This window comes from Staurois parvus, unplaced genomic scaffold, assembly GCF_062004578.1.
Source record: "Staurois parvus isolate SC_StPar_1 unplaced genomic scaffold, SC_StPar_1.0 ptg000011l, whole genome shotgun sequence".
NCBI classification, from domain to species: Eukaryota; Metazoa; Chordata; class Amphibia; order Anura; family Ranidae; genus Staurois; species Staurois parvus.
In genome coordinates, this window is record NW_028317807.1 from 4,539,724 (window position 1) to 4,559,870 (window position 20,147).

General features: G+C 39.9%; 1 protein-coding gene and 1 long non-coding RNA gene across 3 annotated transcripts in view; one reads left to right on the forward strand and one right to left on the reverse strand.

Annotated features, from left to right (window-relative positions):
• LOC149473724 (uncharacterized) overlaps positions 1–8,476 on the forward strand; it is a 45,540-nt gene extending 37,064 nt beyond the window's left edge. The window contains exon 3 of the long non-coding RNA XR_016311738.1: positions 7,995–8,476. This is a non-coding gene — a long non-coding RNA (uncharacterized LOC149473724). The remainder of the gene's footprint in view (positions 1–7,994) is intronic.
• Positions 1–20,147, reverse strand: part of HYCC2 (hyccin PI4KA lipid kinase complex subunit 2) — a 174,678-nt gene that overhangs the window by 15,543 nt on the left and 138,988 nt on the right. For both annotated transcript variants that reach the window (XM_089670255.1, XM_089670262.1), the window contains exons 8-12: positions 18,400–18,515; positions 17,922–18,017; positions 11,790–11,906; positions 10,854–10,941; positions 7,981–8,140 (exon numbers count right to left, since the gene is read on the reverse strand). In XM_089670255.1, the coding sequence (XP_089526381.1) occupies positions 7,981–8,140; positions 10,854–10,941; positions 11,790–11,906; positions 17,922–18,017; positions 18,400–18,515 (577 nt within the window). The remainder of the gene's footprint in view (positions 1–7,980; positions 8,141–10,853; positions 10,942–11,789; positions 11,907–17,921; positions 18,018–18,399; positions 18,516–20,147) is intronic.

Sequence of the window (20,147 nt, forward strand, 5' to 3'; positions counted from 1 at the left end):
TGTAGCAAGCAGCAGAGAAAAAACTAAGGAATGGAAGGGAGAGTGGCCTGTGTCTTGTACTATATTTCAAGATAATAAAATAACAGGCAAGACAAAACTTCTCTTATCTTAATCGTACTGGTTAAGGAAACACACCATGGGATTTCCCCAAGCAATGAATAGGAAGGATGGACATAAGTGATAATACCAGTAAACAGGATAAATAGTGAGGGGGAATGTCCCTAAGGAAGACACAAACAGCAACCTGACAGGGGGTCTAATCCATCTCCACTGCATCCAAAAAAAATAAATAACTTTAGTTATACTTTATGGTCATGTTTTGGTCAAGACCTGATTGAAGGAAGGCCAGAATGCAAGGTACAGAGAAATCTCTGGAACTGATGCGCCCATATTTAAACTAGGCAAAAACATAGACTTCCAGGTGTGAGAATATATTTTCCTGGAAGAAGCTTTTCCAGGAAAAGCTTTAGCATTCAAGGTAGGAATAACAGACTCAGACACCCCCCGCTATCCTTTTAACAGCTGGGTTCAACAGCCATGCCATTAAAGACTGGGAAGCAGGATGGAATAGAGGGCTTTTTGATAGCAGATCTGGTCTTTTGGGAAGAGGCCAGGGACCGTCTGCTAGAAGTCTGAGTATGCCTGTGTACCAAGTTCTACTGGGCCAGTTTAGTGCAATTAGAATCAAGGTTTTCCTCTCTTGCTCTATTCTCTTGAGCAGACGAGATAGGATTTGCCCTAGAGGGCATGCGTAAATTAGCCTAAACTGAGACCAGGGGATGGAGAAGAATCAATTTGCACAATGCCAAGGCTTTTGTGGATAGAGGCTATGAGCATATCATCATTTGGAAGCATATTGCATGTCGCTTACTCCTTCAATATACTGACAATCTGCAGGAGAAAATCGTCCACAGCTTCCTCTAGTACTTCCACAATATCCTCTTTATTTTTTCTGTGTTTGCATCCTCTAGGGCTGGCAGATTAGAATATAATTCCAGTTGAGAAACAGGAGTAGGAGAAGATGCATGGCATTTTTGAGCCGTGGATGAGGACGTCTGTATTAAGGCCTTAAAGCGGTAGTAAATCACAAAAAATAAATGTAAAAAATCTTCTCTCTGCAAGTTAAGAGCATAATGTGCTTGTATGGATCCACTGAGAGTGCAGTGCGCATGCGCCAGTCACATCACCGCTGCTGCTAAAGTAATTATCTCCTAAACAGTGCACATTTAGGAGCTATTTACAGTACCTACAGGTAAGCTTTATTAAAAATAGACTTTACTAACACTTTCAATTGTTTGAGGAAATGTCACATAGATGCAGAGAATTCTGTCTTAGTCAAATAGGCCACTTGTTGTGTGCCTGCAATAGAACTAAGATATCCATATGGTGAAAAAACATGTATACTAATAATACACTAGCCCACAGAGACCTTGGCTGGCTGGGACATATGGTACAATAGGGAGTAGGCGTAGCAGCTCTCCAGAAATTGCATTGGGTGGCAGAATATGGTCTGTACGAAAATAAAAAAACAACAGAGAGCACACATCCACCTTTGTGTAACTCCGTTTAATGGTATAGCAAAAGGATTAAAACCAATAAAACAAATGGTTTTAGTCTTTTTGCTATACCAATATACAGAATTACACAAGGGACGGATGTGCACCTCTCTGTTGTTTTTTATTTTCCTGCAATAGAACTAGAACTAGAATCAGATGCTGAGACTGGTGTTAGAACGGATTGTTGCACAGGGACATATGGTCACTCTGAGGGTGAGTGTTGTACAGGCCTTTGGCAAAATGAATGTTTGCCTGCAATCCTGCATGGACTCCTTATTCACCTAATCTATGCCACAGCTACAAGTAATGGTATTCCCCTCTGTGGTACTCATGGAATGAAGTGCAAAATATAGTTTAAGCATGTCCATAAGGAGTATGCAGTATCTCAGGTTTAGACCATCCTGTAACAAATTCATGCTCCCTCCCAGTGGCAACTGGGAGGGAGGATGTACCTGAGTATCTTATAAGGGCTCTAGGCAGAAGGGGAGTTAAAGTGTGCAGCCAGTGATAGAATGTTAACACTTGGCCATGCACATGAAACTGACCTCTGGGTGGTTGAATTTCAGAACCAAGTTTGAAAATTTGTGCTGTGAAGTGAATACATTCCAAACAGCCTAGTTTTTTACACTAATAGTCAGAAATACAGTGTGACCATGTCTTGCCTGTCCACGATGCTGAACTGTAAATTAAAACCAGACTTCACCTGTCATGGTGGGCATAACCCCCAAAGGGGTCTACAGGGAATGGGTTCCAAAGTGATAAACAATGGTCCTTGACCTGTATAGCACCTTGCAGCTAACTTAGCACATTGCACCAAGTGGCAAGCAACATTACAGGCCGTCCTCACAGAGTGCGGCCTGGGTATGACTGGGTACAAGGTTTTACTGAGGTTACAACAATCCAGATACACTGCTTTTATGATTGCTTAAGAAGGCAGTAAGTACTTGATGGAAGAATTGAAAGATAAAATAATAAAGAAAAAAAAAAATAGCTAGTTCGGCTAAGGGTGAGAAAAGGTCCATCACTTTCAGACAGTAGCACAAAACTGAGGACTCATGTAATGGGGTAGGGTTATAGGCGAGGCACCCATGGGCATGTCATCTAAAGCTTTGCCAGTGTCCAATCACCTGAGGGTACACACCTATAACCCATGGTGTATGAATATTCATTAAAAATAAGCCACATGAAAAATACACATATAGCTTTCCATAATTCTGTTAAAGCATTTATAATAGATTTGTGTGCATCTGAAGCCCCTCTACCTGCAATACTTGAAGCATCTGTAACAGACTTATCAGGTCACTTGTTACAATTTTTCATTTAAACTACACATCTGCCAAAGAAGTCAGAGGCATATTTTATCTAGAAGCAATGGTATCTTTGTGCAGTAAAGAACATATAAATCTTGCTGTCATTGGAGAATATGTTCATAAAATGCATTACTAACATTATTTTGCTGTAGCACAATTGGGATTTGCTGCCTTAGTTATCAGTTGCCCAAAGGATCCAAACAGGGGCGGACTGACCATTCGAGCACCGGGGCACTGCCCGAGGGCCCGGGGTCAGTAGGAGTCCCCATGAAATGTCCCTTGTACCTTTTATGGGCTTTTTTGAATGTGCTTTGAGTGTGGTGTGGGCAAGGACACAGGGGCCCCATGATCCCCTATTGCCCGGGGGCCCCATGAGTTGTCAGTTCACCCCTGGATCCAAAATAAGGCACTTCTAGCCTTAACACTGAGAGCTGAAAGAAGTATCTATAGGAAGTGAGAGGATATACAGTACAGGTTATACACAGTTAATGGACACTGTATGTGGAGAGGTGCTGCTATCCTGATGCACCTTGAATATGTATTACAGCCTAAACCTACTTTAAAGATAAATTACATTGGTTATGCACGTAACGCACATCTAGACACTGGCCAGCAAAGGATGCATTTCACAAAGTGCATCAGTTTGCAAGTGCAACTAAGCCATTAAACAAATGCACCCTATTCAAAATGCCCTAAACAACAGGAAGGCATGTAAAAACAAGTATCAATAAGGTCTCCAAAAAGTGATTTCAGGTAAAGCACAGGAACAGGCAAAAGAAACTTCAGGTGGATCCAACTGTAACTTCACAAGTCTGCATCAATAAATTCCAAACACTTTAACACATACAACAACAATATAATTTTAAATAAATCTATCTTTCATCTTTAAAAATTAGTTTTTATAAACAAAAGCCAGCAGAGTGGCTAAATGGTTAGCACTTCCGCTTGGCAGTACTAAGGTCATTTGTTCTAATCCCAACCATGGCACCAACTGGCTGGAGTTTGCCATGTTCTCCCTGTGCCTGCGTGGGTTTCCTCCCACACTTCAAAGACATGGATCCTGTCTAAATTGGCCCTAGTATGTGTATGTATGAATGTGAGTTAGGGACCTTAGATTGTACACCCCTTGAGGGTTATGGACTGACGTGCATGCAAAATATATATGTAAAGCGCTGCGTAAATTGATGGCGCTACGTAAGTACCTGTAATAACTAGAAAATAAATAAAAGGCCAAGTGACTGTGCCTAGGCGAAGATGACGTTATCAGTTTGCTGCAGGCAGGAAGCTTTTTTTTTTCCTTATCAAAGTAATTTGACAGTAGCATAATAACTTTTGAAAATCACAATTTGAGAGGCTGAAGCTGAGGACTAATCTGTGTCAGACAACCACTGTACTCTGCAGACCTGGAAGGCTATCCGCTCCAACCCCTCTGCTGTCAGAATACAACAGCGCTGCAAGAAGAAGGAAAGAAAATCGCATCATCTATGGGCTGATTTAGACTGATATCTTAGGCTGGCCATACATTATACAATTTTCTTGAACAATTTCTGTACTATCTCCTTCAGATTTACCTTCAACTATGTAGTGCAAGGGCTTGCCTGATTGGATACAAAATGAAAGTGTTGTTTAGGTTTGACTTCATATTATATGGTTTTTGGTAAATCTAAAGAAAAATTGTAAAAGAAAAAAACAGTATAATATATGGCCAGCTTTATTTAGAATTTTGCTGCGCAGTAGGAAGCTGCTATAAAGCCAGATTTCCAGTTGTTACTGCTATACTAGCAGTATCAAAATACAGAAGACATTTCACACTTGATTGTTTGCGCAGTAAACTTTTGGAATATAACTTGACGTGATTAAACTCTGCAGAAAGTAACCAGTTGAATTAAAAGTATGTGAACACAAGCAACATGTGTGTACGTCTTTCTCTTACACATACTCTAAGCAGTAAATTTAATTGTTTTGAATTTTGTTCCCAGAACAGTAGATGAAGTAAAAATGTAGATTTTTGCACTCTCTGCCCTCTTACTTTTTTGCCTTTCTAGAGTAAAGAGTTAAAGAATACCTTAGTCCTGCCGACAATCTGTATAGGCTAATGTGACAGTAAAAAAGATCTCAGCAAATAAGTAACATGGGCTACTAATATACTCCAATCTTTGCCCTTGAGTGTTATTCTCTTAAGCTTCATTTACAGTATGTATCATCCCATTGTTAAAGTAGAATTCAAGCCTAAAACTAAGCTTAAAATTTCACCCACTGCGCTCTAGTCACATGATCTCCCCAGTGGCCCACTTCAGGGAAGAGGAGAGAGCGCTGACAACGAATTGGATGCCTGGGCAGTGACATCACCCTTAGGCTTAACATTGAGCATCCATTGCCAGCTGTCCCTCCTCTCCCCTGAAGACAGCTGCTGGGAGCCGATCACATCGTCAAACCGTAGCGCCCAGAGAATATGCATGTGCAGTGCCTTGAAAAAGTATTCATACCCCTTGAAATTTTCCACATTTTGTCATGTTACAACCAAAAACGTAAATGTATGTTATTGGGATTTTATGTGATAGACCAACACAAATGTTCACATAATTTTGAAGTGAAAGGAAAATGATAAATGGTTTTCAACATTTTTTACAACTAAATATCTGAAAAGTGTGGTGTGCATTTATATTCAGCCCCCGAGTCAATACTTTGTAGAACCATCTTTCGCTGCAATTACAGCTGCAAGTCTTTTTGGGGATGTCTCTACCAGCTTTGCAAAACCAGAGAGTGAAATTTTTGCATTCTTCTTTGCAAAATAGCTCAAGCTCTGTCAGATTGGATGCAGAGTCTGTGAACAGCAATTTTCAAGTCTTGCCACAGATTCTTCAATGGATTTAGGTCTGGACTTTGAATGGGCCATTCTAACATATTAATATGTTTTGATCTAAACCATTCCATTGTAGCTCAGGCTGAATGTTTAGACTCGTTGTCCTTTTGGAAGTTGAACCTCCGTCCCAGTCTCAAGTCTTTTGCAACATGTTTTCTTCTAAGATTTCCCTGTATTTGGCTCCATTGATACTCCCATCAACTCTGACCAGCTTCCCTGTCCCTGTTGAAGAAAAGCATCCCCATAACATGATGCTACCACCACCAGGTTTCATGGTGGAGATGGTGTGTTCAGGGTTATGTGCAGTGTTAGTTTCACAATGCACATAGCGTTTTGCTTTTAGGCCACAAAGTTCAATTTCCTTCTCATCTGACCAGAGCACTTTCTTCCACCTGTCTGCTGTGTCTTCCACGGGGCTTTTCGCAAACTGCAAACAGGATTTCCTTTGGCTTTCTTTCAACAATGGCTTTCTTCTTGCCACTCTTTCATAAAGGCCAGAATTATGGAGTGCACAACTAATAGTTGTCCTGTGGACAGATTCTCCCACCTGAGCTGTGGATCTCTGCACCTCCCCCAGAGTTACCTTGAGCCTCTTGGCTGCTTCTCTGAATAATGCTCTCTTTGCCAGGCCTTTCAGTTTAGGTGGACGGTCATGTCTTGGTTGATTTGAGTTGTGCCATACTCTTTCCATTTTCGGATGATGGATTGAACAGTGCTCTGTGAGATATTCAAAGCTTGGGATATTTTTTTTATAACCGAACCCTGCTTTAAAGTTCGCCAAAATTTTATCCCTGACCTGCCTGGTGTGTTCTTTGGCCTTCATGATGCTGTTTGTTCACCAATGTTCTCTAACAAACCTCTGAGGGCTGCACAGAACAGCTGAATTTACACTGAGATTAAATTACATACAGGTGGACTCTATTTACTAATTAGGTGACTTCTGAAGGAAATTGGTTCCACTAGATTTTAGTTAGGGGTATCAGAGTAAAGGGGGCTGAATACGAATGTGCGTCACACTTTTCAGATATTTGTAAAAAAATTTTGAAAACCATTTATCATTTTCCTTCCACTTCACAATTATGTGCAACTTTGTGTTGGTCTATCACATAAAATCCCAATAAAATACATTTATGTTTTTGGTTGTAACATGACAAAATGTGGGAAATGACAAGGGGTATGAATACTTTTTCAAGGCACTGTATATGCATCTACTTCAACAGGTTTGTTAGTGCAGGTGTTAAAATGGGGGGAGGGGTGGAAGCAGTTTTAAGCATAGTTCGTTCTAGACTGCAATTCCACTTTAACTACACTAGAAAAAGACAACACACAATGTATTTTCTAAAAGCAGAGACCTTGGAGAATAAAATGGTGGTAATTCCAATTTTTTATGTCACATGATATCAACGCAATGGTTTATAAAATGGAACAATTCCAGTAATAAAATACACAAAAGTTAATTTTAGGGCACACAATTTTTTGGTAAAATATAAAAGATGAGGTTGCACCAAGTAAACAGGTACCAACATGTCAAGCCTTTAAATCGCATACACCCATGAAACAGCGACAAAAATTCAGCACCCTGAAATTTCCATAGGCAATGGTTTAAAAGCCCCTACAGGTCATCAGTTTAGGGTTACCCATGATTAATGGGTGTAGAATTAGTGCTTTTACTTACTGGCGTGCGTGGTGATATTTATCATGTTCAACGAAATCAACATTTTCTTATGTAGGCATCCTTAATGTGTGTATTTATGTTCATATGTGTATGTAAGTGGGGGCGGGCTCAACATTTTTGGTGGGTAGGGCGGTTTTAGAAGCTTGAATAACTTAATGAAAGTTTACTTTTTACACTATGTTGTTTCACTCATTTTCTTTTTCACCACATGTGATACTTATTTTTGGGACAGGTTCTCTCTAATGAGCCATTTCACATGCCCTCCACTGGAGCTACTGGAGCTCAGATTTATGCCCTATGCTGGTGGTAGTGAAAGGGTTAAACGAGTTTCAACCATATATTCATAAATCAAAAATGTCAAGAAAAACCTTTGAAAAGGGGTTCAAGAACAATCTACACCTTAATGTTCAAAGTAACATACCACAAACAAATTATCATAATAAATACAACTAGGGCTACGCACTTTTTGATTCTAGTTAGAACATTTTTAATTCAATCATTCCATCCTTCCAAAAGTAAGATATCTGAATTAAAGAACAAAGCAGCAGTAAGGAATCCATTAATAACTGTCGTTACCTTCTCTCCTCCAGCGATGTCTACGTATAGAGGCGGTGGTGATGGCTGTTCGAGAGATACGGGGGACTGTTGGAGTCACTTCAACCTTCAATACTTTTTGCCCTTGCTGTGATGAGTCAGGAGCATCAAACGGCAATGAATTTTTCATAGCATTTGCAACCTGAACACAGATAAAAGACCAGTATAGCAAAACATCTTTGAAAAAGAATTGCCCACAACATTTACATAGACTGACAGCCAACAATACTTCTACTTATCTTCTACCTTGCATAACAGGTAATGATCAAGGCCTGAACCATACTGCATCTTCACTGTAAACTATGACCTAGAACAGGGGTGGGCAAACTTTTTGACTTGAGGGCCGCAATGGGTTCATATATTGGACCCGGGGGCCGGACCAAGAGTAGATGAATGATGTGTATGTGTCATCCATAGTAAGTATAGTAATATTCCCCCATAGTAAGCATAGTAATTAATCCCCCATATAGTAATTCATCCCCCATAGTAATTCATCCCCCATATAGTAATTCATCCCCCATAGTAATTCATCCCCCATATAGTAATTCATCCCCCATAGTAATTCATTCCCCATATAGTAATTCATCCCCCCTATAGTAATTCACCCCCCCTATAGTAATTCATTCCCCATATTAATTCATCCCCCATATTAATTCATCCCTCATATAGTATTTCATCCCCCATAGTACTATTCCCCCCCAAGTAGTAAGCCAAGTCCCCCCTGTGTCAATTTACTTACCTTTGCTCCGCGAGTTCCTCTCGCCGTGTTCCCGCGCCGTTCTGGTCTTCAGGGCGGACTGTGAGAGGAGCCTAGCTCCCCTCACGTTCATCACGCTGCCCCGCCTACACACATCCTGACAGCCAATGTATCACGCTCCGCGGGCCGGATTAAAATGTCCGCCGGGCCGTATACGGCCCGCGGGCCGTAGTTTGCCCATTGCTGACCTAGAACATAGTACACTGTGTGCACAAACATTAGGCAAGTGAGTATTTTGACCAAATCATTATTTTTATGCATATTTTCCTGCTCCAAGCTGTATAAACTGGAATGCTTATTGGATTTAAGCATATCAGGTGACGTGTATTCGTGTAATGAGGGAAGGTGTGACCTAAGGAGATCAACACCCTATATCAAGGTGTGTATAATTATTAGGCAGCTTCTTTTCCACAGGCAAAATGGGCCAAAAAAGAGATTTAACTGACAATGAAAAGTCAAAAATTGTAAGACGTCTTTCAGAGGGATGCAGCACTCTTGAAATTGCTAAGATATCATGATCATAGAGCCATCAAATGTTTTGTTGTAAATAGTCAACAGTGTTGCAAGAATACATGTTGAGGAAAAACAAAGCAAATTACCTGCCAAAGATTTGAGAAGAATCAAACGTGAAGTTACAAGGAACCCATTATCCTCTAGTGCCTTCATATTCCAGAACTGAACCTATCTGGAGTGTCCAGAAGCACAAGGTGTTCAGTGCTCAGAGACATGGCAAAGGTAAGGAAGGTTGAATCCCTACCACCACTGAACAAAACACATAAGTTGAAATGTCAAGCTGGACGAAAAAAAATTCTGAAGACAGATTTGTCAAAGGTTTTATGGACTGATAAGATGATACTGACTCTTAACACACCAGATGGATGGGCCCAAGGCTCGATTAGTAAAGAGCACAGAGCTCCACTTCGATTCAGATGCCAGCAAGGTGAAGGTGGGGTACTGCCATGGGCTGGTATTATCAAAGATAAGCTAGTTGGACCTTTTCGGGTTGAAGATGGACTCAAAATCAATTCCCTAATCTACAGCCAGTTTTTAGAAGACACTTTCTACAAGCAATGGTACAGGAAAAAGTCTGCATCTTTCAAGAAGACCATGATATTTATGCAGGGCAATGCTCCATCGCATGCATCGAAGTACTCCACTGCGTGGCTAGCAAGTAAAGGCCTTAAAGATAAAAGAAAAATTACATGCTCCCCTTCCTCACTGACCTAAACCCTATTGAGAACACGTGGGCCCTTCTTACAACAGGAGATTTACAGTGAAGAAAAATAGTACACCTCTCTGAACAGTGTCTTGGAGGCTGTGGTTGCTGCTGCATAAAAAGTTGATCGTCGACAGATCAAGAAACTGACAGACTCCATGAATGGAAGGCTTATGACTGTTATTGAAAAGAAGGGTGGTTATAACGACCCCTGATTTCTTTTTTTTTTGACATGTCAGAAATGTTTATGTGTAAATTTTGAGTTGTTTGTTTATTATTCTCACTTTAACAGATGAAATATAAACAAGTGAGATGGGAAAATTTTAGTTTTTCATTTAGTTGCATAATAATAATTCTGCACATTAAGTCACCGGTTACACCGCTGCAATTTAAAATTGCGCGATTTGTGTGCAATTTCAATTCAATTTCAGGTACGATTTCTAAAAACTTATTGCTACTTGTGAAGATTTTCAATAATTTCTTGCAATTTGCAGTGCAATTTCCATTATATTCTATGTATGTAAAATTGCAACAAAACTGCAGAAAAAGTAATGTAAGAACTACTTTAGAAATCGTGCTGCAGCAAATCGCACGTTAAAGACACTGACATTCATTAGATGCGATTTCAATGCGCAAATCGCACCTGAAATCACACTGGTATGACTGGGCACTAAAAGTTGCTCAATAATTGTGCACACATAGTTATTCTCCTAAGAAAGCCAAAACCTCACTTTAACTTTCTTAAATATTCAGGTTTTAGGTTTATTAGCATTTTGGATTGACCAACAGCACTGTAGTTGTTCAATAAAGAAATGAATCCTCAAAAATACAACTTGTCTAATCATTGTGCACACAGTGTAAATCACAAAACTTATAACTTACCAATAGGGGCTGAGAGTAGAGCTCCAGCTGGGCTCGATAGATGATATCATCAAGAACCTCCTGCCCAAGATCCCATTCTCCATTGTATCTGTACAAAGACACAGCAATTAATTGTATATACCGTACTTTAGTAAGAACTATTTACTAAAAAATAGTTACACAAATATGATCAGAATTTCAATGTATAAAAAAATAAAGCTATAGAGTGTGTATAGCTTTGTTAACGCTCTATTTATAGGTAGCTGAGCATTCTGAAGAGTAAAAAATAAATACTAACATTAACACAAAAAAAAAAAAGCACGTCACTGGTACAGAAAGAATCAGCCATTCAATCATGTATTTGCAGTAGAGTGGATAGAAAGGAAAGCAAGCTTAGACAAGTTCCTGATGTTCGTCTTCAGTTCTCCCTTCTTCCAATCTTATGAATGACCACTTTAGCATATGAAATCACAATGATGTTACTGGTTCAAAGTGAACTGAAAAACTTCATGCCCATTAAAAATACTTTAACCCAAGGATCTTTCTGCGTAACATAGTGCCTTATGAAAGTATAGAGACCCATGGGAGCCAGTCATTGGCTTGGCTGATACAATTCTACTTGTGCAAAAATATGTTGATTATTGTAGGAGTTAAAGCACTCTGGATGTTATTAATGTTAACTGCACATCTTTATGGATAAGCACATTAGTCCAAGTTCACACCACTGGATCAAATGTGACTGTCATTTTACCATACTGCTATTGCTAAGTGAAAGTAGCCCAATCAGAACAGGTTTTTAGCCCCTTAAAAGTAGAATGTGCCACACCTGCAAAAGGAAGTAAATATAAGGTATGCATAAATATAGTGTCAGCAATGGCATTTTTGAAAAGTGTTAACTGTCCTTTAAAAGTAATTTAAGGATTCCTAATAAGCGTAACAGTATATTTTAAGTCTTACATAGCATGATAGACACCAGTGAGTAGTTGGACCATGAAACTAGGATCAAGCACAACACGACCACACAACTCTTTCCAGCGCTTCTCATGCTGCCGAGGAAAGCCACTAACACACAATCTGCAGAAAAGAACACAAAAAATTAATTCTCAATACAAATATTAAAGAGTGATAAACATCACCTAAAACTTCTCACAAGTTAACGTGTTGTATTTAGCCCCTCCCTAGCATTACCTGCATCTGAAGGGATCAGTTAAAGGAAGCCTGAACATAAAAGAATCATATAGGTTGTCGTTACTGACCTCCTTTTGAACATGTTAGTTGCCTGGTTGTATTTAAAACATCATGTTGATAAGTATGTCAACAGTTTTCTGTCATATCTGTTCACATTTTTAAAATCTATATTATTGAGTTTTTCTTAACCTCTTGCCGCCCGGCCAATCGCCGAACGGCGGCCGGCAAAATCCCTCAGTGTTCCGGGTGGATGCCATATGGCGTCCTCCCGGGCATGCGCAGTTTGCACGCCTGCAGAGCTGCGCAGTGGCGCGATCTGTCACCAGCCGTGTACCTCGGACACGGCCGATACCAGATCTGAGTACCAGCCCCGTTGCCGGTACCATGTGACCTGCTGTGACCAATCACAGCAGGTCACATGACAGTTGTATACAATGGATGGCTTCATTCATGCCATCCATTATATACTAGTGTGCCTAGCTGTGAATGGTCACAGCAATCACATGCACAAGCTGGGCCAATCACAGCCCAGCTGTGTCATGTGATTAGCCATGGCCAAATCACAGCTAAGAACAAAAAAAAAAAAAGCCCTGAATGAATTGATGTCATTCAGGTAAATGCTTGTTTATAGCAAAGTAATTCTTTGCTATATGCAAATTGTGTAAAAAAATATATATATATATACTGATCACTTCCCCAAGGTAGTACAGTGTTACTATGGTAAACATTGTACTACTTTGGTCAAAGTGAAATATGAAAAAAAAAAATCTTAAAAAAAAGAAAAAAAATTTCAATAACAAATTTAAAATAATAAAAAAATAAAAAAAAATGTACTCTTTTTTTTTTTTCCATACTGTCACCAGTCAGTGTCCCTGATCACCGCCATGCCAGTTATATGATGACGCCTGTACAGCACTGGTGACAGTATGTAAAAAAAAAACTGAAAATAATTTTTTTAATTTTTTAATTTTACCAAAAAATTACAAAACAAATACAACTTCAAAAAACTCGCCATGCCTCTTATGAAGTATGTCGGACTGTCTACTTTGCAAAAAGGGGTCATTTGGGGGAGATCTGTACTATTCTGACATTCTTGGACCTTTAGAAATTAGATTGGCTGTCAGTACTTCAGGATTGATTGATTTTCAGATATATCCCATAGTTTGTGAACTCTATAACTTTCCTACAAACTAAAAAATACATCCTAATTTGGGTTATTTTCACCAAAGACATGTAGCAGAATACATTTTGGCCTAAATTTATGAAGAACAATTATTTATTTGCAAACTTTTATAACAGAAACAAAATAAAAACATGTTTTTTTTTTTCAACATTTTCGGTCTTTTTTTGTTAATTTAGCAGAAAATAAAAACCCCAGTGGTGATTAAATACCAATAAAAGAAAGCTCTAGTTGTGTGAAGAAAATGATAACATTTTAGTTTGGGTACAATGTTGTATGACCGCGCAATTGTCATTCAAAGTGTGAGAGCGCTGAGACCTGAAAAATGGCGTGGGAGGGAAGGGGGTAAAAGTGCCCTGCATGGAAATGGTTAAATAAAGGTTTGACTTCCATTTACAAACAAATAAATGTGGCAAGCATTACACGACCAATGATCTGAAAGTAATCATGTTATCCATCTTGGTTAAGGTTTTTACTCAAACATATACAGTACATGGGATAAATACAGGACAGGATCTTAACGGTTTCATACGTTGGCTCCCTCAGTATTTGTGCACCTGTGTCATAGTGTCCCAAGTTTTACTGTTGTTATATTTAAAGGATTCTAAAATTTGTGGTTGTCAACTATCTGGAGACAATAGTAAACACTCCAACTCCATGCTAAAAAAATGAATCAAATATCCCTTTAACAAATTAAAAATAAATATTCAAGATACATTGCTGCTGCAATGTTTTTCTCCCTCAACGTGATATAAAATTTAAAGCAGCGCTGCGTGAGGCTCCATGCACACGGGGCATTTTAATAATGCTGGTAACATTAGCTGTGTAAAGTCAGGTTAGAAACGTGAGTTGTTAAGCATGTTTTAGAGTTTTTGTATTAACGTTTCGCCGCGGTTTTTCGTGAGCGTGGTTTTTAGAGTTTTATTTGACCAAAAAAAATCTCCTCTAGAAACCCACTAGTTCTGGGGGTTTTTTCCCAGTCAAAAAACTTTGATTCCAGTCTATGTGTGCATGGACACATAGGATAACATGCTGGGGAGTTTACTGGCTGTAGAAAAAATGTCAAAACCCAAAAACAACTGCTGTAAAAACTGTGCATGAGGACTAAATACTTTGTTGTGCAGACAATAGTACAAAATATCAGCCAGAATCTATGCAATAATTGCTGTGAAATGAACATGTGTAAACAATAAAAGTAGCAAAACTAAGTGTCAAACTTTTTAGTTGTAGTAAACATCCCATGTGATAAATCCACAAAAAAATCCCATTTAACCACTTGGCCTCCTGAGGATTTACCCCCCTTCCTGACCAGGCCATTTTTAGCGCTACGGTGCTGCGTTATTTTAACTGACAATTGCACGGTCATGCAACACTGCACCCAAATGAAATGTACGTCGTTTTTTCTCTACTAATTGAGCTTTCTTTCAGTGGTATTTGATCGCCTGTGCATTTTTTGCTTTTCACACTATTAAAAAAGAAAGACTGACAATTTTGAGAGAAAAACAATATTTTTGAATTTTTGCTATTAAACATGTCCAGTAAAAATTTTTAAAAAATCTAACTTCGTCATAAATTTAGGCCAAAATGTATTTTGCTCCATGTCTTTGCTAAAAGAAAATCCCAATACGTAAAAATGAATTGGTTCACGTGAAAGTTATATCATTCACAAATGGTGGTATAGATACTGGAATTTATTTTTTTCCCCATTGTAGTAACGGCGGCGATCAGCGACTTATAGTGGGACTGCAGCGGACGTTCTGACACTGGGGGGAACTGACTTGGTGTCACTGACATCCCCAGTGACACAAATACAGTGATCAGTGCTAAAAACAAAAAGCACTGACATTGTACTAATGGCACTGGGCAGGAAGGGGTTAACATGAGGGGCGATCAAAGGGTTAACTGTGTGCTGGGTGTGTTTTACTAGGGGGCAGTGTCAGTGTGCTTCACTGTAAGCACACTGCTTTGGATGGATGTGCACGAGAAGAACTGTTCGTAAACAAAACAGTCCTACCCGTCGGAGATGCTTGGTAGTCAACAGCGCCAGCGGGTAATCACCGTCCGGGACCCACTGATTGACAGCCGCAAATGGTGGCACTGGTAGGGCGCATGCGCGCCCCCTACCCGGAAATGAAAAATCACATATATATATATATATATATATATATATATATATGTGTGTGTGTGTGTGTGTGATTTTGCGCACCGTGCCGCCCTGTAGCAGTATTTCTGCTATAGGGCGGTCGGGAAGCGGTTAATGTCTTCTTTTTACAAAGCAACCATCACCCATCCTTCAGTGTATATAGCCACCACCAACAACTGGACAGTCACTCACCCCCCCAACTAGCCTTCTTTTTACAAGGCAGGCAGCACTTTAGAACCACAGCTGTCAGAAATCCTCCAATCGGCTTCACTGCCAGCTCAGCCAATCAAGCCCTCAAAATCCACAGCAGTAAACATGAAAAACAAGACTCAATAGTGTAAAACAATCCATTCCTGTTTACTATACCAAAAGGGGAAGTTCTGCTTTAATGTACCCGAATTTGACAGATACCCACTCTCACTTCCACTGCGATCGCCTAAGGCGATCAGAAGCGGACATTATCCAGCCCCCTCCCTCCCCATAGTATTCTGGGACACGTGACAGGTCCCAGAAGACTACGGGGCTATTCACAAAGCACAGTGCTACTCACACATTCACAGTAGGCACCTGGCTGTGCAGCCGCAAGCTGTCACAGCCGGGTGCCCATACTGAAGATGCTGGTGCCGGGGAGAGAAGACGGCTGGTGAAACCAGCCGTGGTGAGGACACCACTTGACCGAGGGACAGGTAACGGTCTGTAGTTTAAAAATCAGTAGCTACAGTTTTTGTAGCTGCTGACTTTTTTTTTTTGCAGGTGGAACTCCGCTTTAAAGAGACCTTATCCAGTTTCAACATCAGTCAAGGAGGAATGTTTCTGTGGCTACACCATCTTGAGGGCATCTTGTTCTTTTACAAGGAGCGAGCTGAACTTTAATGTGCACCATCTAGGGCACCATTAAGCATGCAGAAGATTTATTTATTTTTTTTAAATCAGCAGGAACTTCGCTTTAAAGTGCTGTATGCCTTTCTTGTAAAAAGAAGGCTAGGTGGGGGGTGAGTGACATTCCAGTTGTTGTTGGTGCTTTTATACACTGAAGCTCAGGTGAAAGATGGTTGCTTTGTAAAAAGAAGACATTAAGGCTCCATGCACACTAAGCGTTTTAATAATGTTGTTAACATTAGCTGTGTAAAGTCATATTAAACATGTGAGTTTTAGCGTTTTTGTATTAGTGTTTAGCAGCGTTTTGCCTCATTTCTTCACGTTTGCGTTTTTTAGAGTTTTTTTTATCAAAAAATAAAAAAAAATTTGTTGGGGGGAGGCGGGGGTCAAAAAAGGTGCAAAAACGCTGGTTTGCCATGATTTACCACGTTTTTAGTATTAGAGTGTTTTTCCAGCTAAAAAACTCCTCTAGAAACCCACCAGGTCTGGGTTTTTTTTCCAGCCAAAAAACACCCCTGCCAAAAAACGTTGATTACAGTCTATGTGCGCATGGATACATAGAAAAACATGCTGGGGAGATTACTGGCTGTAGAAAAAAAAACATCAAAAGTCAAAAACAGCAGCTGTAAAAACATCTAGTGTGCATGAGGACTTAAAAAAAAATAAATAAATGGATACTTACATTGTAGGGTTTATACATGTTCACTTCAGAGCAATTATTGCATAGATTCTGGCTGACATTTTGTACTATTTATTGTCTGCACAACAAACTATTTACACAGTGCTGCTCTTCAGTTTGCATTATCACAATTTTATATCTAGAAAACGTGTTCCCCCCCCCCCCCCTTCCAACAGCTAGCCGGGAGGGGATCTTCTTCCCCTGCACTCGTGGATGGGCAAACTACAAGTCCCGATAGCCTTTGTGGCTGTCAGCTTGCAGTTCTCAATGAACTACCAGGGCGCTGTTGAGCTCTCCAGGTCGTTCAGTGAGTTTCTAGTCACTGTGTATACCTGCCCTCATACCTGCCCACAGCGGAGATATGAGCGGCCAGCTACACAGACAGTCTGCAGGACCATGGATGCAATGCTTTACAGGCTCCTAACAAAAAAAAAAAAAAATAATAATAATAATAATAATAAATACATACTTATTTACCTGCAAAAAAATGCGCATTTATTTATTTTTTTTGTTATTATATCTTTTATTAAATTTTCTTTATATACTACAAAACAACAATATATTCTTATTACATCATACCCATACACATTAACCCCATTCCCTCCCAATGCCCCCCCCCCCCCCAGTACAAAAATCCCTGTCCAGTTTCGTCTTATCTCTTTGCCCTCTTATTCGTCTAATCATGTATATAGATCCATTTAATCCTTTAAATTCTCTGACTCTGCAACCGGGGGACCTTTCATTTTTAAATATTTTTCTGATGTTTTAAACTCACACCATTTACCCCACATCTTTCTAAATGTGCGTTTATTATTATTGTTGTACGGGTGACCTAATCCTTTAAGTTTGGATTAAGCCAAAGGAGAGAGAAGGAATTCATGGACTATTCGAAGTTTCCAGAAAAGACTGAGCCTCTAGTTTACTGTGTTCTTTCCTAGCTACTAGATGCTCAATCACAGACAGTGGGTACTCATATTTTGGGCAGACCCACCTATTATAGGATTAGGTTTTCCTACTTACCTAGAACCCATTCTACATAGTGACTGGTAGGATGAAGGTGGCATGTACACAATAGCGGAGTTGTAGCACAACATGAGAAAGCTCAGCACTTCAAACCTGTAAGAACATGACAAAAATTATTTTACGACCCATGTAACTAATGGTGGCCATAGACTGTTTTTTTTCCTTTAGCCAGCAGGCTGAACGAAAAAAGAACTAAGATTGATCCATCTGCATTCAGGACATTGTACGCTGACAGCAGGAATTGCCGCTGTCAGAATATACTGATCAGCAGCTGCCGACGCTGATAGACATACGTTTTCCAGCATGTCTCTGTCACAAAAGTCAAGGAAACGATCAACTTCTGTCAAGCAGAGACAGCCACACATCAATCTAAATTTGGCCAATCCCTGCTAAATAGTCCAAATATCAATCCGTCTATGGCCAGCTTAAAGAAACCATCAGTTCAGCAAGTCCTCTTCAAACTAGAGTCTCTTACCTGTTTTGTGCTGTAAAGGTTTCCCTCTGGGGGTGCAGATCACTGTAAACAACCCTGATGAGATCATGCTGACTCAAAGCCCCCTCTGTCAAAGCCATGGACCCTAATGATGATGGCTAACAAAACCAATGGAATCATGAATGGGAAGATGCACAATGGAAAGAGAACAAAGAAAATATAACATACAATATGAGGGTGTAAACAAGACACATGTATCATCCAAAAAGCTCAAATGTAAACTATGCACTCAATCAAAAGGCAATATACAGAATACAATATAAAAATAAATACAGCTAATTAGGTCAAAACATTAACCATTATGACAACTCAAGCTATGCTGCTTACATCATTGACTGGAGTATATTTTAACAACAAAGCTTTTTTAAAAGAAACACAAAGAGGAATTTTGACTTACCCATAAAATTCCATGGGTTATATGCTCATGCCTTCAGGTGACTGGACACTGGCAAGCTTTGAGAGCATGCCACCCTAGGGTGCCTCTGCTAGAACCGTACCCTATTGTAGGAGTCCTCAGTTTTGAAACAAGCAATGCAGGGGAAACAAGGCGAGTTAGGGCGGGTGTCTTGTACTGTATTCCAAGATATGGAATTTACAGGTAAGTTGAAATTCCTCTTATCCTAATCATAAAGTACAGGACACAGGCAACTTCACTGGGGGACGTCCACAAGCAGTGAATACAAACAGCGGGCAACAACTAGGCAAACAGAACTGTGCCAATAGGTTCAACAATCAACCGGGGTCAAGGACCCAAATTAAGTGCTGTTGAAAGAACTCTGTGGTCAAAAGTTGCATCCACAGACAATACAGAAAAACAACAAGAAAGGGGCGCTCAGATGATACCACACTAGACAGTTGATAACCTTTTGGATCTGCTAGGGTGCTCCCTGTTCATATGAACATGTATGAGAGAAATGTGACACAGACCAAAGATAGGAGAGCCATGTCCCTGCAAACAAGTTGGTAAATGTGTTCTTGTGCCAAAGGATCCAAAGAAGCCAGGTGTTTTGATAAAACAGTCACAAATTTAATAGCTTAAAATAGAGTACACAGATCAATAGTTGCAAGATACCATGAAAATGACTCACAGAAAAACTTTCACAGGTATCCAATTGGACATCCACCTGGTAAAACATTGAGAAAGTATGAACAGAAGACCAGGTCTTGGTTCTATAGAGTTGGGCTGCAGCAGCTTGAGTCTAAAGCAGGGTGCCTCAGTAATGATCAAACAGGCAATCTGTCTAATGAAAGCAGTAACTTATGTATGCTCTCATTGCTCTGACTAAATCCAGGCAATGTAGAGGGAATTCATTTGAATGCTTAGGAGCAGGTGGGAGGACAGTGTCATCGAGATGGAATGTTGAAACCACTTTTGTAAGTCTCTGGCATACAACAACCTTGTCTTTGTGAAATGTGTAAAAGTTCTATACAGGAAAGGGCCGCCAGCTGAGATACATGTTTGACAGACATGCTGGGTTCAAAGTGTGGTTTCTGCTTGGCAGAATGAACCACATTAAGGTCCCAGGAAAACAGATGGTGCTGCAAGGGAAGCCTAACATGAGAAAAACCTTGAAAAAAGGTTTTCAAGAGGGAGTACAAAGCTAGGGGCCATTGAAAAAGTATAGATAAAAGGTCCATACCTGCCCTTAGGGTGTAAAATGCAAGATTGCTGGATTTTGTTCAAGACCTGTTTGTAGGAAGGCCAGAAGGTAAGGCACAGAGTTATCTCT